Source organism: Cottoperca gobio, chromosome 1 (genome assembly GCF_900634415.1).
Source record: "Cottoperca gobio chromosome 1, fCotGob3.1, whole genome shotgun sequence".
NCBI lineage: Eukaryota > Metazoa > Chordata > Actinopteri > Perciformes > Bovichtidae > Cottoperca > Cottoperca gobio.
The window spans coordinates 582,213-599,035 of record NC_041355.1 but is presented as its reverse complement, the minus strand read 5'-3'; the positions used below and the strand labels follow the sequence as shown (position 1 = coordinate 599,035).

General features: G+C 41.1%; 1 protein-coding gene across 1 annotated transcript in view; it reads right to left on the bottom strand.

Moving 5' to 3' along the window:
- Positions 1-16,823, bottom strand: part of LOC115014581 (homeobox protein Meis1-like) — a 38,578-nt gene that overhangs the window by 4,453 nt on the left and 17,302 nt on the right. Inside the window, exons 9-10 of the mRNA XM_029441564.1 lie at positions 7,827-7,903; positions 1,565-1,623 (exon numbers count right to left, since the gene is read on the bottom strand). Coding sequence (XP_029297424.1) covers positions 1,565-1,623; positions 7,827-7,903 — 136 coding nt within the window. The remainder of the gene's footprint in view (positions 1-1,564; positions 1,624-7,826; positions 7,904-16,823) is intronic.

The following is a 16,823-nucleotide window of genomic DNA, read 5'->3' as shown; positions in this document are numbered from 1 at the left end:
GCTGCCTGGAAGATAAATATTGATGTTGGTGCCTCCTCTGACTCTTCTTACAGCGCTAACCCTTAGGACTAAGTTTACAATTAATATCCAGACTGCTAGTATGAAGCTTTTTGCAAACACACATTCACAATACAACATGTTCATTTAGAGTAAAATAGACGATACAGCAGGGTATGCTTTAGGGCGGGGCTACCTTGTGATTGACGGGTCACTACCGCGGCGTAGTGCATGTTCTTCGTCTAACAATTGAACCCTTTCACTGTGTGTTCAGTTCATCAAAGTTGATCTTAGTAGCTGGAAACTGTCTCGTAGTTCCACCTTCTCGTGTCACTTCTGGTTCCAGAAAAAACAAGATGGCGACCGCGAAAAAAGGCCAAACTCACAGCTCAGAAACCACAAGGTGACGTCACAGTGACTGTGACAGACACACCCACACACACACACACACACACACACACACAAACACACACACACACACACACTGTAGTTTATTTTTGCCACAAATACTCAGTAGAGCACTAAATGTGGATTAATCCGCCGCTGAAAATAGTCCCCAACAAATGCAGCATTGAGAAGGTTTGGAGACGTACACACACGCTGGCGGTTATTGGTCATGTTCTGGTAGGAAAGTTTACAGGTTTGAGTTTTATACAGTAAGCTAACACTGCTTCATGTTTTATATTCGTTATTTATTACATTTCTGCATAAATTCTCTCCTGTTTCCTCTAAACTTGTTTATGCTGCAGTTTATTTTCTTCATCTGAGCTTCGGAGGGAGTCTGTCATTAATCAATGATGAGACGACTTGAAATAAAATGTATTCATCCTCGAGGGGGAAATTATCTCCATAAAGTTTCATCTTAAGGGGAAATGAGTCACATTCCCAGGATTCAAAGTCTTTAACAGTTTCTCATCGCTGTCATTCAGCCGTGTATCGACGCTTTTGTGTGGAAGTCAGCACCGGGGTAAATGCTAACAAAGCTCAGGGGCCAAAAGGCTAGCGGTACTTTAGCCCCGCTTTAGCCAGGCTCCTATTTGTTTTAATCCCAGGTTAAAATGTTCAATGGAGTGGTCAGTCAAAGCGATTAGCGTCTTTGTCTGGAGCTAATCCTGCTGGGGTTTAGAGGCTATTCAATCCTGCAGTTTAAGCTTCTCTGTTCGCTTTAACACACCAGGAGAGGAGCCAAGAGAGCAAAAGACACAGAGCGGGGGGGAAGTTCACCACAGAGGCTTCTCCAGTTTGTTTTACTGCTCAAACTCAGGCTGCAGGAGCGTGTTTACACATTAATGTTGAGTTATGATCAGATGTTTGTGATGATTCATGTTTGACTAGATAAACGGCAGCTGGAGTACGTACAATGTGACATGTAGAGTCCTTATAAAGGTTTGCACATCGTAGTTAGTCATTAAAACAAGAAGAATATGAGAAATGATTCGATAATAACTGTTTGAAAGAATGTCAATTATTGAAGGACAGAAAGTGAGATGCCTTCAGGACCAGAGAGAGTTATGAATAAGGCCGGAGCTCTGACTGGAGTGTAAGTGTTGAACATGTGAGAACGTGCCTGCTCTGTTGGACTGGTCGATCATGGGCTGAACGATCCGCCGCCTCGCGTTGATGAACCTGAGAAAGACACGGAGACAGTTTGAGAATGAGGTGGCGCTGCAGCTCTCTGATGCTCTGCGGGACGGCAAACACCTCACTGCGCACACATCTCAAGTTTCCCTCGGAAAGTGTGGAAAAAACTCATCATGCAGACGAAAAGCGCTTCATGCAACTATGTGGAAAATCATCAACGCCCGCACCTATCAGTGCAGAGGCAATGTAGCCGCTAGAATGTTGTTTTAAAAGCACGACACATCATTTTAAAAACTGCAAAGTATGTGTGGAAACTGTCGTCGTCCTGTGTTACGAGGATGATAGAGACAGAAACAACATGAAGATACAGAATCTCACCTGATAACACAGTATTGTGTCCTGATGAAACAACGATTAACAGCGAAAGGTGAAGGAAACCGATGGTTTAGCAGCTGAAGCAGTTTGGCAGTTAAAATACAAACAGAACCAAAGTTTAAGTCTCACAGTCTTTGGTCCAGTTCATCAGCGGTTTGGTTTCAGGTCAGCAGATAAAAGTGTCTTTTTTTCATTTCAGCCGCTTAAACTTAAGTTCAAGTTCAAATAAATCTGCCAAATCAAATGAAGCCGTTTGTCGCTTTGTTCCTGCAGCTCGGCCAACAGCTGACCAATGAGAACTATTGTTGCACACAGCAGGGTTGTGTTTACATTATCTTCCCAAAGGAGTTAAAACTCTTTTTTAACTCCTTTGAAAACAGTTGAAGAAAAGTGTAAACTGTGAAAGCGAGTCTGTGATGCTGCAGGCAGCAGCGGTGCATTCAGACATGTCCCCTTCTAAGTACACTCTTGAAAGCCATCATCCTGGTATGCGTGACCTATGACCTGGCACCTTCTGTGACCCCCCCCTCCCTTAACTCCCCCATATTCCCCCTGCTGCCTCCCCTCTGCAGAGGAGCGCTCTGGTCTTCCTCAGCTTAAAGCCTTCTGAACCGCCTGCCGACCCCTCCTGACCCGCCCCGGAGTGAAAGCTCTGTGGTTTCCCACTTGATTTATGTCCCCTACACCCGCCCACCTCCCCACCCTCACCCCCGGGGAGGGACGGTTCCATTTCAACTTGTTCGGAAAAGAGGGAGGAGGAGGGGGAAAACAAAAAAAAAGAAGAGAGAAGTGGGGGACGACCCTGTTTCCTTTTCAGGGAAACAAAAGACGCAGAAGTCTTTTCAGGGAGTAAAGAAAAAGGCGAAGAGGAGGAGATACAGAGTGAAGAAGCTTCTGCTCCAACAGGAAGCGGAACTGTGTCGGCGACTGAACACTTTCAGTAAAACGTTTGATACCGATGGAGCCCGAAGATCTAATGACGATGTGTTGATACATCATAAATAATCAAATATTTTGCTAATTGTTACATTTTTCATGCAGAAACGGCAAAAAATGCTGTTTTATATCATATTAAAGATTATTAAGAACGACAAAACACAACATTTAAAGACATAATTAACATTTTCACTATTTTCTGACATTTTATAGAGCAATCAAATAATCGGCACATTGATTGATGAGGACAAGAAGTCGATACTAATCAAATAATGAACTCCCTCTGGATTCAGAGGATAAGTCCGGCGCCACATGATGCTCCAAAGGCCGTTTCAGGGGAAGACAACGGGCTTCTAAGAACAATAACTTCCATGAGAGTAGACAGACAGGAGTACAGACAAACATCTTTCTGTTGCACTGAGGTCATTAGAACAACATGTCCACACTCGGACGCTGAGGAGCGGCTGAAGGATATTCTGTGATTATAAAATGATGAATTTCTGTGAATATTTCTTTCTTTTCCCAAGATTTACAACATTTCTTGGATTAAATTATAATTTGATTTAAACACAAAGTTATAGATAATTAATCATAAAATGTTCTGATGCTTTATTTCATATTTGTGTGAAAAGGACAAAACAACGGCACAAGCGGTAACATCCTATCCAGACGTCAATCAATTCAATTAATGCATTTTATGCATCAATTACTACTTTTTAAAAGTGCCCCAAATTCTCTTTCATTTTAGAAAAGAAAGCAAAAGTTAAATATATTTTTTACTTGTTCTTTAACACATAAAACTAAACTCACGTTGAGGTGGAGAATAAATAATAATCTTTTTAACGTCCATTAGAGTCAGAGCTTCAACTATTCATGAACTCTTCACACCATGAGCCTGAGTCTACAGCTGTCAACACACACACACACACACACACACACACACACACACACACACACACACACACACACACACACACACACACACACACACACACACACACACACACACACACACACACACAGACCCATAAACTGCTCAGACACAAAGCACCCAAATATTCTCAGGTACCGTTCGTGTGTTTGTGAGGAATACGGTAGAACCACCGCCGACTTTCATGAAACTTTGTGGAAGTGTGTATCACGCTCGAAGGGAGAACACGTTACATTCTGGAGCGGGTCCGAATCACAGGGTGGATACACACATTATCTTTTCACATTTCTTCCTTGGTCCTGTTTTGGATAACTGCCATGTTCACGATGTTATTTCAGTCCAAGCATTTGATATTTGTACATGATGTATTCTGTTTGTATGTTTTCACCGGGGTATTTAGATAAAAGGTAAAAGTGCATAATAATCGCACTGAAAGGCACAACCTGTGACATACTGTTAGTTTTGGAAATATATCTGCGCTCCCTGAGTGTCCTTCTAGTTTGTATTTAATCACGTTAAAGTGTTTGAATCCACACACGGTGTCTTCTGGTCGATCTGATGCACAACACACTAACAATGTAAAGTTACACAAGATTATCATACCAGCAAATATAAAGTGTGTTGATTCCATCTCCGACCTTGATCTTTACGGTGTTGTCTTGCAACTGTTGAAAAGTGTGTTTTCACCCCCCCCCTCCCTCAGTTAGGGGAGGGGGGTGGGGGGGTGTCCCTCTCTGTGCAGTCAGACGCCTCAACTGAGGTTTTAAACAAAACAGCTACACAACCACAATCACCAAACACACACACACACACACACACACACTGCTTGTAAAACAGTCAGTAAGCCCAGCCTACCCTGAGTGTCATTCTCAGGTCAGTCCCCCCCCCCCCCCCCACACACACACACGCACACACACACATACACACCTCACCCTCCACAACTGGTGTGTTTAAATAAACCAATCCAGCTGTTTGCCATGAAAATGCCATTTACACCAACTGCCTCCACCACACACACAGACACACACACACAGACACACACACACAGACACACACACACACACACACACACACACACACACAGACACACACACACACACACACACACACACACACACACACATACATACACACACACACACACACACACACACACACACACACATAATGATGAATAAAAAGATGAGGTGGAGGGAGAGGAAAATAGAGGAGGCAAGAGGAGGAGGAGAGGAAGAGGAGGGTAGAGCACCAATAAAGGAGGTGTGAGCTGACATGAGGAAGAAAGGATGATAGAAAAAAGAGATGAAAAGAGAGGAGGAGACAAACAGAAGAGAGGAAGGTAAGAGAAAACAAGAGAGGAGGAGACATGAGGGACAAGGGGGAAAGATGAGGAGAGGAAGAAGAAGAAGAGAGAAGCAGAAAGTAAAGAGGGAAAAGTGAAGAGAGGAGAGGAAATGAGGAATGAGGAGAGGAGGTAAGGAGACGACAGGAGAAGATAAACAAGGGGAGAAAATATAAGTAAGCAAGGGAAGGAAACAAGGAGAGGAGATAAGGGGGATACAAGAGATGAGATGAAACAAGAGGAGAGGAAACAAGGGGAGGAAAGGAAACGAGAGGAGAGGAAACAAGAAAGGAAACAAGAGGATGTGAGGAAACAAGAGAGGAAACAAGAGGATGTGAGGAAACAAGAGAGGAAACAAGAGAGGAAACAAGAGAGGAAACAAGGAGAGGAGATAAGGGGATACAAGAGATGAGATGAAACAAGAGGAGAGGAAACAAGAGAGGAGAGGAAACAAGGGGAGGAAAGGAAACGAGAGGAGAGGAAACAAGAGGATGAGAGGAAACAAGGAGAGGAAACAAGAGGATGTGAGGAAACAAGGAGAGGAAACAAGAGGATGTGAGGAAACAAGAGAGGAAACAAGAGGATGTGAGGAAACAAGAGAGGAAACAAGAGAGGAAACAAGAGAGGAAACAAGAGAGGAGAGGAAACAAGAGGAAGTGAGGAAACAAGAGAGGAAACAAGAGGATGTGAGGAAACAAGAGGATGAGAGGAAACAAGAGGATGAGAGGAAACAAGGAGAGGAAACAAGAGGATGAGAGGAAACAAGAGGATGAGAGGAAACAAGAGGATGAAAGGAAACAAGGAGAGGAAACAAGAGAGGAAACAAGAGAGGAAACAAGAGGATGAGAGGAAACAAGGAGAGGAAACAAGAGGATGAGAGGAAAGGATCAAAGCTCGTCTCTGCTCGTTCGCTCTGAATCTGCAGAATCAAGCAAAACCCTGCGACCCGTTTCCACGGCAACAGCCAAATATTCGGTGGGCGCAGTTCTGACTGATGAAACGTCTTCAGAGGCCGACGGGCTCCAGAGATCAGCTGCAGAATATCACCTCACGTCTGAGGGCGAGTCCACTCAGAGTCTTATCGTTCTTATTCTCTCAAAACAAAGCCGTTCAGAAAGAACCCCGCGATAAACAAACATTTAATGTTGCGTCCATCGTCATTTAAACCGACGTGAAACCTATTTAATGATGCCATGATATAGAAGAGGGGTCGTCTGGCTGCACCTTTCTGCCGTCTATAAATCATGCAAAATATCTGGGGGAACAAATTCAAAATATCCAAATCCCTCTTTCAGGTGTCGGAGCGATTGGCTCAATTCAACTGTGGTTTAATTTTCTTATCCATGCAAATGATTAGTGATGCAGGTGTACAGTATACACTGTCGACACAACAAACCTCAATCAAAGACCTCCGTGACTTTATTCAATCATGTCACATGCACATGTTGTCTCAGCCTTGTTATTGTCTTTTAATGTGTGTGTTGTGTGTTACTGCTGTGCATGTTTAGGGTTGTGTTAATGTTCCCTCCTTTACATCCTGTTGGCAGTTTAATCTACGAGATCACCGTCCTGTGAGTATAAAATACATTTTAATCTGAAAAGTAACTTTAAAATAAATGTAGTGGAATAAAAAGTACAATATTTACCTCCGAGGTTTAGTGGAATAGAAGTATAAAGATGCATAAAATGCAAATACCAAAGTAAAGTACAAGAAAATGTAATTAGTACTTGAGTTAATGTACTTAGTTATTTAACCACTGCTTGAGTTTTGTTTACTCAAATGAAAAGTGCGGCTATAAATACAATTTATTATTATTATTATTATTATTATTATTATTATTATTATTATTATTATTATTATTATCATTATTATTGTTATTATTGTTATTATTATTATTACTGTTATTATTATTATCATTATTATTGTTATTATTATTATTATTATTGTATTATTATTATTATTATTATTATTGTTATTATTATTATTATTATTATTATTATTATTATCATTATTATTGTTATTATTGTTATCATTATTATTATTATTATTATTGCTGTTGTTGTTGTTGTTATTATTATTATTATTATTATTATTATTGTTGCTGTTGTTGTTGTTGTTGTTATTATCATTATCATTATTATTATTATTATCATTATTATTATTATTATTATTATTATTGTTGTTGTTGTTATTATTATTATTATTATTATTATTATTATTATTATTATTATTATTATTATTATTATTATTATTATTATTATTATTATTATGGTCACAAACCTTGAATACTCGCTTAAATTGGCTAAACCTCAGTCCTTTAAGTTTAAGTTTCCCCTGTAAGTCGTGTTGATTCGACCGTGTGGTAACTAAGTGTGAACGGTTAAATCCCCAACAGTGAAAATGGCTAACGTTTTCATTTCTGTATCAGTAAACAGAGCTCACCAGGAAACCTCCGACAGGTCTGTACCTCCCCCTCCAAGCTCCAATTAACTCTCCAATTAACCGCCCCCCCCCTCCTCCCCTCTGTAAATGTAGTTGGGGGATATTTGGAGACAGGGCAACCCCACAGGAATGAATTCGAATCATTAGTTTGCCTCTGGAGGGGGATGGGGGGGTTAAAAACACACAACAAGATCGTGGCGTCACCAAAGTTGCCGACTCACCAGTTGTTGACCTGCAGGATGGAGAGGCCCGTGTCCTGGGCCAGCTGCTTCTTCTGCTCCTCTGACGGGTACGGGTGCTGGAGAGGGACAAAACACAGAGACGTCAACACACTGTAAAAGATCACAGTGTCGTTTCTTCTTCTTCTTGTTTTTAGTGTGTGCGCCTCAAAACTGCTAATTAGCGTTAAAGAAGGGAGGCGGGTTAGACTCATTAAGGGGATATGAAATGGAGCATAATTAATGGGAAGAAATGGTGAGCCAATTAGAGAGGGAAGCCAAGTGGAGAGAGCGCCCTGTTAATTAGACTGTGTGTGTGTGTGTGTGTGTGTGTGTGTGTGTGTGTGTGTGTGTGTGTGTGTGTGTGTGTTGAGGGGTCGTTCAGGCTTGTTTCTCTAACAGTAGAGGATCAGAACAGACCTGAGGCAGCACAGCTCCATCCCGAGAGTCTTATTTGTTTGTGTGTGTGTGTGTGTGTGTGTGTGTGTGTGTGTGTGTGTGTGTGTGTGTGTGAGAGTGTGTGTGTGTGTATGATGCTTTTAAATGTTATGTTGATGATTTTGTGCATATATGTTTTCATGTTTGTGAGTAGGGTTGTCATGATATTATATTTTCACTTCACGATTATCGTTGGCAAAAGAATTCACGATAATATAATCATCAGTCAACGCTAATGTCTGTTCTGTCTCTTTTTTAGAACGAAAACAAACGGAAATATGTTATTTACATGGTATTATCCTGGAGTGTATCATTAACATATCAAGTTTTTATTTTTTAAATATCACAATTATTGTCAATACCCGTACATCACGACACCTCTACTTATGAGTGTGTGTGTGTGTGTGTTCTTGTATGTATGTCTTTGTGGGGACTATGAGATGGTGTCCCCACTTATTTAAAGGGATGTTTGGGGGTTAAAGGTTCAACATTTCAAGTCAATCTAAATCATGGATGAACAAATTAATTGATTGATCGATTAGTAGATCAAGAGAAAATGTATCTGCAACTATTTTGTTAATTATTGTATAATGTTTTTTAAGCGTCAAACCTTTCCTGGTTCCAGTTTCTCTATTGAGAAGATTGGCTGTTTCTGTCTTGGAATTTACTCCATGTTTTTATCCTTAAATTTTGTATGTGAATAAGGTTTTATATGTTTTACATTTCCTATTTGTCCACTGCAAAAACAAGTAATTTAAATTGAATTGAATTATGTGATAGTAAACTAAATATCTTTGGACAGTTGGTCCGACAAAACAAGACATTTTGAGCTCAGCTCAGGAAATTGTAAGAAGTATTTTCTCACACTTTATGAACGAAATCAAGAAATATAATCATTATATGCAGCCTAGTAATCATCACTGTCACTGTAGTCATTCCTGCTGTCCACACTTGCTTTAATAAGGTAATAATGACACTTCACTGTAAGACAAAACCCACTGTCCTCGTCAATATGAGGTTTCAGCAGTCTGAGGTACAGTTGAATCAAGTTAACCTGAAAGTCATGTGTAGGATTATTGTTGGTGTTTTATCCCGGACACAAACCTACACGTGGCTGCCAGGATGTGTCTCAGCAGGGAAACTATAAAATATAAAAAGGCTTTGGACACTTGGGATTTTGACCCACATCTCTTACAGCGTATATTTAACACATGGCCGTGAGCGTGTTAGACAGATTAAAAAAACTAAACTTAAACTTTAATGTTAGAATTAGGTTTAGATGAAGGTAAAGGTTGGATTAGGCATGTAGGAAAGATTATAGCACATTTGATGCGACAATGACTGGAATCTGCAAGTTGTATACAGTATGGTAGAAACTTAAGAGGAAGACAAAGAATGTACTGCATTTAAAAATGCATGAAAAGCTGTGAGGAATAAATAATGTTTCACTGCAACAGCTGACAGCGAGTGAGAGTTTCTTCATCTGCTGTCTAAAACCAGCTGCTGCAGATCCTCTGCGGCACGTCGCTGCCCGTCCCTGACCCTGATAGCAGAACTTTCAGGAGTTATTTTCACACTGATGTAACATGCAGCGCTGCTAAAGTTCAGACTCGTTAAACTCTCTGAAGAACCGAGAGGAGGATCCAAAAGACACATGGTGGAGACACAAGTTTGCTGCGTCCGAATCTTTAAAAGATCATTTAAGAACAGGAAGTATAAGGGAAGCACAGTCTGCTCCAAGATGTGTTTTAATCTTTTATTTCAGATGGAAATAATTGGTTTTATGCAGGAACTACTTTATTCTTAAGTAGCTCGTACGAGGGATTTAAGAGAACTTGTCGCATTTCAAATTTCCTCTTATGGTTTGAACAAAATTGTTGAGTTGTCCAGGCTTGAAGCACAAGTTTAATACCTTATTCTTGACTAAAATAAATAATAATACACTTGTATGATTAATATCAAAATGGCAAAAATGCAAAACATTGTTTAGTAAAAGGTAAGACAGGTTCTTGAGTAATATATGTTTCATCTGATGACTGGTTATCTACTGCAGATTCAGATTTTATGTTCAACATTAGATAAAATTGGCTGTAAAAAGGTAAAAATAATTCATCCAAAATTGAAAAACTGCCATGTTTCAGCCCAACACAATCACTACAACACAATCCAACAATAGAAACTCAAGTTGTCAGCACTTGACAATAAGTTTTACATACTTTTAATAATGCACAGCAGCACAGGGCGTGTTTCAAATTCAAAAACACATTATTTGATGCCAGGGGGCAGGAGTAGTACAGTAACAGTAACACAGCGTTAACAAAATGCTAAATAAATCTTAAAAAGTTAAGCTAACTGTACACGATATGATAATGATATGAAATGATAATCTTAGTGCAAAGGAAACAACTAAATAATAAATAATAAACAAACCTTTTACTTAAAGAAAGTTTTGAATGCAGGACTTTCACTAAAGTAAAGGCTTTGAATATTTGTATTGGAATAAAGGTTGAGTTGACAAACTGAAACCACAGTTTGTACATGCGTGAAGAAAAATATGTATTGATATATTTTCCCTGTAGCCGAGCAGACATGTGAAAGACAGAAACAGGAGATGCTAGCAGCATATAAACCACCATTCATCACCTCCTTGTTTTACTACAAACTCTGTAATGCTATTTAAATCAGCCAACTCAAACAGCCTCAGGCCGACACCAGAACACTCACCACATCTCTTTGTGGTGAGGAGGGAAAGTCTTTGATGTCTTCTTTCCTCCACCCTGCCCATCCCTCTGCCAAAACTGCGGCGTTTTCCCTGTGATCTGATAGTAGGTAATTGGTCTAAACTGCATCTAATTTGCCACAAAGAGCGATAATCATGAGGTTGTTTCATCACATTTTCAGCCTCAGAGTCACAGCTTTCTCCAGGGAGGAGCTTTAATTGTTCTGTAGACGATTTCATCGAAAACAAGACGAGACAGAGCAAGTGGAGAACCTTCGGAGCGTCCCATGGGGCCAACGATTGTTTAAATGGGTAACACACACTTCTGGGTCAGGAATAGGGAAGTCACGATACCAGAAATGTTGCATTCGATAACAATACCAGTGAAATTCCACAATTCTTGATACCAATTCAATGTTGAGGATATAAAACAAAGAAATGTACTTCAACAAACACTCCTTTATTACAGTTTGCATTCTGGTTTCTATATTGCTGTGAAAACATCTCAAACATCTGTATTTATTCAAGGTTCTCGTCGAAAACTAGATTTTACAATACTACATTGAACACATCATGATAAAGTTATTATTGACTTCGCCCAATAGAGAAGGATTGCTCCACAATGCTACTCTTCAGTTCGCCGGCTGCTAACAGCTAACGATAATTAGCTTTCCTCCTGTCCATTTCAACACGGATTTGTTGTTCACAATGTAGCATCATCAGGGGTCAAATATGCGTCGATAGTGAGTTTACTGCGTCCCAAACACATTTTCTATCGTCTCCGGAATGGCAGGACGCCGTTAGTCTCTGTACTGTAGTACCGCCACGTTTTCAGAATTTGGCATCGACTTGGTACAGAAGCTTCAGTTCTCGGGACATCCCTACTCAGGAACATCCTCCTGCTCTTACTGCTCATCGAGTCCCATAAACAAATTCCCAGCAGCAGCTCATCACACCCGTCACTCGCAGCACAAGTTCAATGTGAAACCGCAGAATCTTCCCTCCACCAAATGAGGCGGGAGCAAAAGCACATGGTGCACGGTTCAGGGCTGGTCCACCTCCCAGTCTAATTTCAGAGTTTCTACTCAGGGTTTTAATCTGGAGCCACCTGCTCGTTATAAAATTATAATCCTGTTAGGAGGGAGCGGCAGCTCAGACCGCCTCGCAGCTCGCAGCTCGCAGCTCGCAGCTCGCAGCCTGGACGAGCACCAAACTGAGCCGCTGCTCTGCAATCAGTTTACTGCACGTCTCATTGTGAAGCTATTTCTTATCTAAATAATTTACAGGAATAAGAATTTTTCCTGCACATAACTGTAGATCTTTTTAATTCTACAATTTTAATAGATAACGGATATATTGTTCATAGTTTTTAATATATTCTTTCACATTTTTATTTATGTTTCTTGAATGTTGCAGTACTTGCTTTTATCTTTACTTTTCCGTACCATATATTTTGTTATGCACCAGAACACCAATGCAAATTCCTTGTAAGGTGTAAACCTACTAGGCAATAAACCACAATCTCAACGGCAACAATTTGAAAGAATCTTGAAATGTCAGGAAAAGGTTTTTAGCGCTTTCCGGAGGTGGAAGATGTGTTGATGTATCGATAAAAGCAAAATGCACCAAAGTGCAATGGAAACAGACTTTGCTTAAGATTGAAACTACACACACACACACACACACACACACACACACACACACACACACACACACACACACACACACACACTCCAGATGAGTAGTAATTACAGCCTCTTAACAGGTTTACTGGGACACTCAACCACAATCACAGCGTGAAACAGTGTGTTTGAAGGTGTGTAACTTGCATTTAGGGGAGGGTGTGTGTGTGTGTGTGTGTGTGTGTGTGTGTGTGTTAGTATTTTACAAACATGTCAGCACTGGTCCAGAGCTGTCCACCTCTGATTTGATACCATGTATTGTGATTGATGATGATTAAAGGAAAGAAATGATCACAGGTATTTACAGGAAATTATTATTATTATATATTCCTGGAAAAAAAGGGAACATTTGAATTTATTAGGCTTTGAAATTGAAGGTGTCTTTAAACTGCGTCTTTCTTCCTCAACATGTTTTCCCGGGGACTCTCAGACAGCTCAAATCTTTCCCCCCATCTGTTGTCTGATTGGCCTCGCCTCCTCGCTTCATTATCTGACGGACGCTCATTTACGCTGTCAGGGAAGAAAGGCTGCTCCGTGATGTATGGCACCACATGCTGGACATTTTTTGTGTAAGTGTATGTGTGTGTGTGTGTTTGGGGGGGTGAGAGGTCAATAAAGGCGACCCCCACAGAGAGTCGGGCCCTGCAGGTCTCCGGGGGGCCTGTCACAGAGGTAATGGATGATGTTTTCACTGCAGGGTGAGGGAGCCACAGAGCAGGCTGCTTCACACTGCAGGGGAATGAACGTCTGATCACAGAGGAGTTTATTTTTTTAACCAAACACAAAGTTTTAGCTTTTAGATTAGACCAACTACGGTCCTGATAGTTGGACTTTTATACCTTAAAAACGTAGAGATTTGGTTAAACTTTAAAGTTTTGTAAAAACCGACCTTGTTAGAAGAGTCTAACAAAGACATTAAATTGTTTTAGGAAAATGTAATTAAATTGAATCAGATTCTTTTCCACGTTAACAGGACAACATGCATGTCATGCTTTCATCTAACAGAAAGAGAAAGGTTCAAAATATCAGTTACAGGAAACTTCACTCTTAAAAAAGTTAGGGTTAGGGTTAGGGTCAGCTTCAGAAACTCTGTCGTCACTGAAACAAGTTTGCTTTTGGCGCTTGAACAAATCTCAGGTAAGTCCCAGGAACCAAATCTGAAAATAATTCCTCAGAAAGTCCTACTCTTATGGGGGGGGGAACTAAATCTGGAACTAGCCTCACGTGTATGAAACAAAAGGTAAAGATCCTGAGATCCAGCATTTCCTCCCAAACACAACAGCTCTCCAGGCTGGTTGGTTTGCCAACAGTCCGTTAGCGTGAGAGCTACCTTAGAAGTTGAAACAGTTTATTCAAGAAACATATTTGTACCATTAACTGCTGTCTCATAACAAAGGAATGATCGATAGATAGGAGACAGAATGAACCTGCTGCTAAATCTGCTGCTAAATCATGCCGAGCGTAAAAAACCTTTTTGGTGATATTTCAAGATTGTTCAGATTGTTTCCAGTCCGGTTTTATTATCTGCACATTGAAAACAGGGCGCTGGAAACGCACCTTCAGAGTGGTGTGATGGTGGATTTCACATCGGTGCCGTTCGATGTCTGATGGCTTTATTAGAGCGAAACCTCCCTGTACAGTCATGGCTCTGGTGAGGTGGTGGTGATGGGGGGGGGGGGTTGTCTCCGGGTGGGGGAAGGCGGCTGAACACGTGTTGGTGCCTGTGGGTCGCCGTGGCCTCACCATCACCCACATCTGCAGCTCTGTGGCTGTAAACAGCTGCTGATGGATGGATGGAGGTGTCCCGGTGCCCCCTGACCCCTGATGCATGGAGGGCAGGGGGGGCTGCGAGGTCAGCGCCAGGGCTTCCTGCTAACTCATCTGTCCCGCTCGGTTCAGGAGGCCCATTCTTCAGCCGGCCGACAGGCGAGCGGGGTTAAGTCCTTCTCTGTAATTGTGGCGCTCGCTTTGAAGTTCGGCAGTCGTTTCTCTCGTGTCTTCGTACCGACGCTGCAAGCTTTTTTTTTTGTTTTGCAAAAATTCTGCTGCTCTGTCGTCGTCGTGCTGAGAAGCACTTGGACGTGCAAAGTCTTTCCAGCTGTTTTGATGGAGTCACATGTGTAATTTGTAAGCCAAAGCAGCTCTTTAATGAGTTGGGTGACTGTAAACAAATGGTGGAGTACACAAAGCTTCCACCACCTGTTTGTGCTCGGGTTTGTCGAGAAGTCATTTAAGGAGGCAAATAACATCTGTGAGCGGGAGGTAAATTGCACACTAATTACATTAACAGGGAGGATGCCTTCCAGTTGGTTTTTGCACTTTCACATGAAATAAAAACGGGAAAATGTGTGTGTGTGTGTGTGTGTGTGTGTGTGTGTGTGTGTGTGTGTGTGTTGTAAACAACACATCGGTTTGTGGCTCGGCTTTTATGAGCTGTGGCTAAGAGGAGGCTGCTGGAGCTTGTGTACGACTACAGGGGAGTGAGCCATGAAGCCAGAACACATTTCGACACACACACACACACACACACACACACACACAAATTATGTACAAATTGTATAGCATAAATAAAAGTAAAAAGAAAAAAGTAAAAGTAATTTATTCTTTACTTTTGCTCCAGTAGAGAAGTACGAGCTTATTTAAGAGTGTTCTGTTATTAAATGTATTAATATGAAAACTGGTATTGTGTCTTCATTGACCTGAAGTTTCCTCTTCTAATTCTGTGACGTTTGGACAGTCTGGAGTTGTTAATGTTGTTGAAGTGTATCGTGATATTATTCACCTTTTGTCCTTTTGACATTTCTATCATTTTATAGATTTCTTTCTAAATAAACTTTAAATAAGCTTTTCTTGGAGTCTATGGTTTGTTTTCAGGGTTTTAATGACACATTGACCTAATCTTTCTTAACCTCTGAATGCAACATTTACCAAACATCTAACTGTACATACAAGGAGCTTGTGTGATGCTTAATCATGTAACTGAAGAAGCATAAAATAGTTTTTATTATAATCTTCAACCAGATAAATAAATGAGCAGTGAGTGAAATGGTGTGCAGGAGATTATACCCTTTTATTAAAGTTGCACTTTAGGAGTGAAGAGATATTTTCTCCGTCATGTAAATGATCTGAAGAAATAAGCTGCAAGTTTGTATTTCTGTGCAGCGTCGATCCTCTTTGTATCTGGGACTGTTGTTTCAAACCTCCATATTGTTTCATTATTATCTCTTTTGTTTCCTGCGTCGAACGCACTGTTGCCCTTCACACAACCTTAACCTCCAACAGCTTTGTTCCTCCCTCTCTCTCAGGTACCAGAGTTTCCTCCCCCTCCCATCTGCTGCAGGACTCGCTGTCCTCCAGGTTCAGCTCAGAGTCCTGGCAGCGGCCCCCGACCCCCGACGAGCAGGGACCGATTTAGCCTCTCCGTGTTTGGAGGCAGGCAGACGGAGATGGGAGGAATATGTGGTGGGGGTATTTGGTTGTTCTGCTGGCCTCAGCCAAAAACTATGAGTCAGTCACGACTGGGATTTTCAGCACTGAGCCGGTTCTCCCACTTTTACTGGACGATTCTTTAAAGCTTCGCGCTCATAAAAATAATATTTCCCTTTAGAGGTTCTTACTTATGATTGGACATTGATTTATGTTTTATGCTGATAAACAGAAAGACATTAATATAAATCTTTGTGGGAATAACTCTTGTTCTAATCCTTTGGACACACTCCGTCTGAACCCGAGCAGACAGCTTTCACAGTTACGCCGCAGTCCAAATGAGCAAAGCTGAGTTTGTTTGTGTCTCATTCTTAGAGAAACTCACCGAACTCGTCTTGGTTAGTCTTTGCACTGTTCCAACATTCATCAACTGTGGTTAGGTCAAAATCAAGCCTTAATTCACAGAGTTATATGTGAAAATGTGCCGGCTCTACAGGCTGTTTCCCCCCGCAGTCTCTCTGCTCGCTGAACAGCCTGGAACAACGTGAACTAGTTCTCAACAGCCGAGCACAAGACGAAGGCGAACAACGTACGAGTCCAAGACAAGTGCAAGACTTCAAAAACGTGATCTCAAGACCGGACTCGAGGACGACGGTAACTACCAACTATGAAGAAGAAACCAAACTTCTTCTGGATTTCACATTTAGCAATTTGACTCAACACAGAATCAAGAAT